This window comes from Medicago truncatula, chromosome 6 (genome assembly GCF_003473485.1).
Source record: "Medicago truncatula cultivar Jemalong A17 chromosome 6, MtrunA17r5.0-ANR, whole genome shotgun sequence".
NCBI lineage: Eukaryota > Viridiplantae > Streptophyta > Magnoliopsida > Fabales > Fabaceae > Medicago > Medicago truncatula.
The window spans coordinates 22,363,081-22,371,616 of NC_053047.1; the positions used below are offsets into that span (position 1 = coordinate 22,363,081).

An 8,536-nucleotide genomic window follows, 5' to 3' on the forward strand; every position below is an offset into this window, starting at 1 on the left:
CATGATTGTACATTACATTAATCATGCTCAATTAATGACAACATGTCTTAAAAGGCTTTACAGATTACATTAAACGTCATCACTAGGTTTCATTACCAATTAGGGGTTCACTCTTGATCAACACGTGCGACACAGATCGCACAAACACACAAGCAACTTCATTCTGGTTGTGCTCGCGAGGCGAGAGTTTTCACTCGCCACGGTGAGTACCACTCAACTCCCAAACTAGTGTTGTTCTGGGTTCCCTCTAATCCTACATTCATTCCTAATCAATACTAGGTATGTTCAGGCACTCAAAGGCACTCAAGGTCCAACTAAAAAGGTCGAAACACAAAATCTAACATGCTCTCTGCCTAAGCTCGCGAGGCGAGGAAAGGTTGTTCGCCGTGGCGAGAGATACTAGAATCACTCGCGAGGCGAAAGGAAAGGGCTCGCGTGGCGAGCGATGAAGTTCATCACTCGCGAGGCGAGGATCATCACTCGCCAAGGCGAGCGATGAACAGAAGGTCGGGCAGAATACAGGTTTTCTCGAAAATCCATCAAATAAAATGGTTCAAAGCCTAATTTTGATTCCATAATCCATCCTAAACATGTTCTAAGGTTATAGGACGGTTTCTACATCAATCTAATCAAGTTTTTACCGTTTGATCATCAATTTTTAGGGTTTTGACCTAATTCCAAAACTTTTCTAAATCAATCCTAACTTTGTCAATTAATCATCAGAATTACAACAATCAACGTTATTGAATTATTAGTCTCACCCTTACCTTGTATGAAGAAATCGCAGCCCTCTCTCTTGGTTTCTCTTCTCTTGGCTTTTTCTCCCTTTTTCTCCAAAAACGTACGTACAACAATGTTTTTCTAAAAACTAGGTCTAACCTTTTTATATCTCCTCTTAATTACTTATCTTATCTCACTTTCTCCCCCAAAACTATCTAAAATATCAAAACAGCCCTCAACTAAATATTTTATATTATTTTCAAATCTTTATTTTATTTAACAATAAAATAAATCCCTTAATCTTATCAAATCTTCCAAAACTCATAACTTATCACGTCATCAATCAAATCACCAAAGTCATCGCAAATTATCAAAACATATCAAAATCATGCATATATTATATAAATATAATATAATCGCCTAAACTCGATTAAATAAACGATTAAACGAAAGTGGGCGTTACAGAGGATGCCGTTGAACTGAAATCGGGCAAAAACAAAAGCTTCAGGCGAAGCTTCCAGCGTAGGCGTAGCATTCAGCGATGTCAAACCAACCAAACAAGTGGAGTTTAAAATGAAAATTCCTTTTCAAGCTCACATAGTTCATACCTAAGCAAGACCGGTACCTACCGGTAACTTTGAAGAGAAGCCTAATCCGGTAGTTACCGGTGTTCGTGTTATTGAAGAAAACACCGGGTCATTTTTTACAACGATTGAAAGATGGAGAGATCGTGAAGAATTACTTGGTTGGGTTCGTCGACAAGCGGCAAGGTCCAGATTTAGTATTTCTTTAGATAAATCTAGTACAATAATTCCATACATGACAATGCAATGTGAAAGGAGTGGTCAATACAAGCTACCTAAGACGAGGAAGAAACTGAAGCTTGAAGGCACAGGCACAAGGAAATGTAATTGTCCGTTTAGGTTGAAATGCTTCTTTGATAAAAAAAAACACAAGATTGGTGGATTGCAATGCTTTGTGGAATTCAGAACCATGACTTGACGCCAAAGTTATCCGGCCACCTTCTTGCGGGTCGACTAAAAGTGGAGGAGAAGCAAAGAATTATCGACATGACAAAGAGCTTGGCAAAGCCTAGGAATATTCTCATAAACGGACACCTAGATCAGAGCCTATCCTAGACTCTACGGAACCGATATCGGAGATAGCTCTCGATATCCGACCAAGCATCAAGAAACTCACTGAAGCAACTAACCTTGCACGTCGTCTACCCATCCATACAGACAGGTAGGCGGTCAAAACCACTGGGGTAAGCATTACATTAATCATAATCAATAAAATAAATTTGAACATAAATAAATCATTTCAATTTCCAAATAATTAACATGAATATTTAATCTCAATAATGATTCATAATGATAAATTCAAATATCACAACCAATCACTCACATCCACAAGTATGTCAATTATTTCACATTTAGGACTCATGCAACGATATGATATGTCCCTAAACACGACACATAAATGCATGCGGTACCGTCGTCACCAACGTCTAGGTCGTCACCCCATGATGCCAACAGAACATCATAATCACCTAAATTGGATATAAAATCCGTCACCATCAGTCATGAATGCATGAACATATGAGTCGACAACAATGCATATGTTCACACAAACCATTCACTACATTGGATATAAAATCTATCACCATCAGTCATGTATCTATAAACATATATCTCAACAATAGTACATATGTTCACACAAACAATTCACCACAATCTCACCAAACACTTAGCATATATGCATTCACCAACAATCCATCATCACATGTCATATATGCACTCACCAACATTTCACCATCATCATTCAATATCAATACATGAATTTTCACATTTCAAGTAAAGATGAAATACAAAAGTATTATGATGAACATCATATCCAACACTCAACAAGTTACTCACATAACTTCATTCAACCATTCAAAGCTATTCGCCAAAGACTTATAAGTTAAAAGACTTTACAAGGTTAAATTCGACAAAGTCCGTATCAAGTGGCAACTGACCAATATTGAAAATTCCCAAAATAAATTAACATATTCAAGTTTGAAAATTCACAACTCAATCTTAATCAATCATGTAATCATGATCTTAAGCCACTTACAAACTATTAGACATTAGTTCAAAGTATAGCTTAAGTTCGTATGAGAAAACCCAAGTTCACATTTTCCACATTCCCACCCGAAATATCAAGTTTAACATGATTAAGATATTTGACCAACTTTACAAGTCTCACCTAAGTCTATATGAACTGTAGCTTAAACTTGTAATCTCATTTAGTTTACAAAGTTCATTTCCACAAAATCCGAATTTCCCAAAAATATACAAGTTTCAATCCAAAACGGAAAATCCCAAGTTTAAGTGAGTAAAACATATTCCAGTAGGTTTAGGAGTTCAAACAGAAGTTAAACAAGTTGAAAGAATAATTTTACAAAGCTCGGATTGGACTCCTAAAACCCGGAACAAAAATCAAAGGTTGCTGAAACTGGGCCCGTTAGCTTAAGCGACGACCTTGTTCACTTAAGCGAACAAGTTCCAGAAGCTTCAGCAAATGTCCGCTTAGCTGTTTGCTTCCAGTTCGCTTAAGCGAACCAGTCACAGAACCTACTGTGATTGTTCGCTTACTCGTTCGCTTAGTGTTCTCTTAAGCGAACAGTCATAATTCTGCAGAAAAAAATATTACGGGTTTCAACCCCTTTTCACCCAAAATCCCCAATTTTGATCTCCCAATGCCCAAATGTGTTTCCAGAGTTTGTTTACAGGTCAATACAACTAAAAAGGTTCACAAGAACACAACAAACATGAAAACAAATGACATTTGAACATAATTCACCAATTCAACCCATTTTAGAAAACCAACAACAACAAGTCATTTCTCATCATCAAATCATGATTTATGAACACCCAAACCATGAATCATCAACAACAATATCACTTAGCAACAACAACATCAATTGAACATGAATCTCATCATAATTCAACAACAACATAGCATAATTCAACATTTAGAGCATAATTCAACATATAACACTTTCATATACTTTGAACATGCAATTTCACCAACAACAATTCAATTATCACCAATTTCATGCATCCAAACATATCATCATAATTAGAGCACGAATTTTAACAACTATGAACAATTAATCACTTACTGAATTAATCATCTAATCTTACAACAAATGAAAAATTACACTAAATGATTATGATTGAATTCTAACCCGCTTACCTTAGTTAGCAAAAATTCCTAGCTCAAACTTCACTTTAGCTCCTAGGATCTCTACCACTTCTTGAATCTTCAAGCTTCTTCTCCTCTAACCCTTTTTCCTCTTCTCTTGCTCTTTCTCTCTCTACCTCTCTTAAAATATCTTATGTAATGAAAAATGAATGATATTTTCTCTTAAGACAAGGCTTATATAGGCTATTCCTCTAATGGGCCTAACCCTAATGCCTTAGTGGACTTAACCCACTCAAACACAATTCTAAAATATTTCTAGATTCTTAACGGTAAAATACTAACAACGTTCACTCAACGGTAAAATACGAATTACTACACTAGTAACTTAGTAAAATGATGGTTCTAACTAAAACACTAAAAATAATCATCACCAAAAATTACTAATTTACCCCTCTAGCACGAAAACCCATGAAAATGCACACAATGATAAATAATCACACACAAGCACAAATAAACACATAATAAACCAATTAAAAATAGATCTAACGAAAATCGGGCTGTTACAGAGTCCACCTACAAAACCAATACCTACCGAATGCCGTTATTTGAGATTGTTGGCGTCACCTCTACCAAATTGACCTATTTGGTTGCGTCTGCCTTTCTTTCCTTTGAATGAGAGAATAACTTCATTTGGACACTTGAGATGTTGGTTGGTCTTTTGACCTCAAAACGCAACATGCCTAAGGTGATGTTCAAAGAGTAAAGGTTCACGTCTTGGCACTTGCTCCCGCTCACAACCTTCGACTCCTACTTCAAAAGCAAAACCTTATTTGCAAATTCCATACATTTCACAAATTCCACATCTCATGAGACCTTACGTTGAAGACATTGTGAATGTTAGAGGGGATGGTAATTGTGGTTTCCGGGTCGTAGCTAGGCACATGGGATTGAATGAGGAAGATCATGTTTTCGTTCGTCATGCACTTATTAATGAGTTGAAAAATCACAAGAGTGACTGCTTGCCGATATATGCTACCGAGAGCCGTTAAAAAAATTATCTTGGATGGTTTACACCCTCCAACAAGTAAAAGAGGTATTGCGCCTCCAAATAAGTGGTTGACCACTACGGATATGGGTTACATTATTTATTGTTGCTACAATAGAGCGGTTGTTCTATTGACTTTGCCCGAAATGGGTGGTTCATGTGAGACATATTTTCCAATCCAGAGTGCTCCACCACTTAAGCCACATTCCAACATAATGTGTCTTTGCTTAATTCCGGACCACTTTCTTCATGTGAAGTTGAAAAAAATTGTCCGCTACCACCTCCTTCTAAGGAGTGGATGACTCACAAGATTGGTGGGGCGGAGCAATGGCTTTTTGAGTTTTTGGATAGACAAGCCACCTTCGATGAGCTCATGTCTAAGGAGCCGAAACCGCCAAAGAAACCAACAAATGAGCACACTCCTATTACTTTGGACACTCCGGAAAAGCCAAAGCAAGAGTTCGAAGTCATGGATGAAGACGAAGATTATGCACTATCACTAGTCTAGTTAGATAGGTTATGAAACTTTGGGTCGGTCGGTGTTCGTCCTATTTTTTGGTTGTATTACACCCCGACGTATTTTTTGGTGGCCGATTGTGTAATTTGGATATTTATGGCCAATATATAATTAATATTATATATTATATGAATATATGAAATGAATCCTATTTAACGATGAATTTCTGTAATTTTGACTGTTTATGTGAGATTATGTAATTTTATAAATTTAAAAACAAATTGGTGTTATTGGGATCATTTACTTGTCATTAAGTGTGTTTAAGTGATTACGGGTCATTACCGGCAAATTTGTGAAATTTGGACCGTTTGGATCGTTATGTGTGATTAAGTGATTGTGAGAAAAACGATGTTCTTATGTAATTTTGTTCGATTATGTCGTATTATCCGATAATCTTTTTAAATTGGCGTAATTCGGTTAAGTTATGAATGTGGCGTGATTACGGGTCATTTTTAACTTTCCAATTACCTGTTCAGTACTGCATTGCATTAAATGCAGTTTCTCATTTCTCCTATGAACGTGAGTTAACTCACGCTAGTACAAATGGCAACGTGAGTTAACTTGCGCTGCACTTAACACTAGCGCATGTTAAGTCACGCAACGTGTGTTAACTTACGTTGCCATTTGTACATGCGTGAGTTAACATGCGTGGGGGTATATTCGTCTTTTCACTTGAAAATGAGCGAAACCGTTTGGATAAAGAGCAGAATTATATAGGGATATGATCAAATGACATCTTTGATTGAAAGATATCTTGAATTAAAAAATTAAACGTTGGATTGAAAGCTATTATAACATAGATCATGTCTATAAAGTTTGACATTAATAAAAAATTATTTGATATGTCAAAAACATATCAAAATTGAATAGTATTTTAATATTCTCTCTTTTTCATCTTCCCGATCCAATTCTTCATTGTCCTTGTTAATATTTGGTGGCATTTAGCATGGGTCAATGAAGTTTTCTCCCACTATAGGAAAGTAGATTATATCCATTAGATTAAATGAGAAACACATTCTTATCCTACTCTTTCCATACTAGATTATTTTTTATGATATCTTCCACACTCTCTTTCATGTCCCCACACACCCACACCACTAGTCCACCACCACTAAATTTGTGACCACCACAGCATCACATTGTCATTCAACAACAAACCCATTATTCTATGGTTGTTGTGTTTATGATGTTTGGAAGAATATTGGTTTATGTGTTTTAACTGGTTCAGGAACTGTTGCTAATGTTACTCTTCGTCAACCTTCAACTACACCCGGAACCACAATTACTTTTCACAGCCGTTTTGATATTCTTTCTATAACTGCTACTTTTATTCCTCAACAACCCGGTGTTTCTCCCGTGATTCCGAGAAACTTCTAGATCTTGCTTGCTGGACCTCAAGGACAGATTGTTGGAGGAATTGTTGCTGGAAATTGGATAGATGCGGTGACAATGTTTGTTATAGCTTCTTCAAAATTTCATTATGCTTCCAAACAGCATAAACACAACAACCATAGAAAGATATACGAAATTGAGTAAAATCCTACGAAATCAAATTCCAACAAACAACTAAGTCAATATAAAAAAACTCCCCCAGCCAAGCTCTGCTAGGTTACGTGGCGGCACCCCCCAGGTCTTCCTGGTTCCTCCACCAGTCTTAGATCTGGACCATTCCCATCCCGTTTTGGTTTCCTCCTAGTGCTTTTCTACTAGCCCACCCTTGTTTGTTACTATTACCGCCTCTTAACTCATAAACTCTTTACCTGTTTTATCGTTCCTTCCTCCATAACCCTTTCTTCTGGGTATTCTGCCTTTCCACCGTAGCTGATCTCTCTGCTAGTTCTAAAGCATGGAGGGAAACGAATCTAAGCGACCTATAGATGATGATGATGAGGCAATACCGATCGGAGCAGATGAGATGTGTAACGACGATGAGATTTTCTCCCGTACTCTCGTCGGAAAACTCTGGATAGAAACCCCTTACAACACCAGAGCTTTCAAACAAACTATACTCCAAGCTTGGAGAGCGAGGAACCCGGTTGAAATCCAAGATCTGAACAAAAATCTATTCCTTTTCAAGTTCACATCTAAGAGAGAAGCAGATCTGGTATGTAATAATGGCCCATGGAGCTTTGATAGAAACATCCTTGTCCTCAACCGCATCTCCGGGACCGAGCAACCTTCGGAGCTAGCGATGAACAGATCCTCCTTTTGGGTTAAAGTTTACGACCTACCACTCAAGCTGCGATCCGAAGCTATGACACAAAAGCTGGGTAACATCCTTGGAGTGTTTGAAGAAATGGATATGAAGGAGATAAACAGGATGGGTAAGTTTCTCAGAATCAAAACCTCTTTGGACCTCACAAAACTACTCAAAAGAGGTTCCAAGCTGCACTTCCAGGGTAAGGATATCTGGGTGGACTACAAGTATGAAAGGCTACCAAACTTTTGTTTTGTTTGTGGGAGGATTGGGCACCAAATGAGGGATTGTGAAGACATAGAAGACCATGACCAGGAAGGATGTAGTGAAGTTGAAGAGAAAGATCAAGCCTTTGACCCGTGGCTCAGAGCTTCGCCTCTCCCAAAAATCACATTCGAAGTAAGTAAGGAGTCAGGCTCTAGTGGCTGTAGTAAAAATCTGTTTCCAGCACAAAGTATCAGCAAGGGCCAGAACTCAGGAACGGCTATGGAGAAGGATGAAGAAGTGGAGCAGCCAAAAGAACCAAATGTTGAGCAGAATAAAAAGAAAATCATTGATGGCAGCAACACTGATGGGATAGCAAAAGTAGGGGTACTGGTTCCAATTATCTAGGGAGATGTAGAAGGTGTGACTGAATCGTTGGGGGCAGTATCAATCTCGGCTCTTCTAGTACTTAATGGAGCTGAGAAACAACCGAAAGAATGGAAGGGGAGGAAGTGGGTTAGGCAGAAGGGTGATAAAATTAGGAAACATCAATCTGCAAAAAAAGTGGCCAAAGAACTAGGCAAAAGGTCACTTGTGGATGTGTTGATTGTAACACCCCGTTTTCCCAACATACAAATTTCTTAAAACATTTATCAGAGTA

At 37.8% G+C, this 8,536-nt stretch overlaps 1 protein-coding gene across 1 annotated transcript; it reads left to right on the forward strand.

Annotated features, from left to right (window-relative positions):
- The first annotated feature begins 7,320 nt into the window (after positions 1-7,320).
- LOC112417978 (uncharacterized) lies at positions 7,321-8,283 on the forward strand. Its single transcript, XM_024774147.1, has one exon. The coding sequence runs from the start codon at positions 7,321-7,323 to the stop codon at positions 8,281-8,283; it is 963 nt and encodes a 320-aa protein (XP_024629915.1).
- The last annotated feature ends 253 nt before the right edge of the window (positions 8,284-8,536 follow it).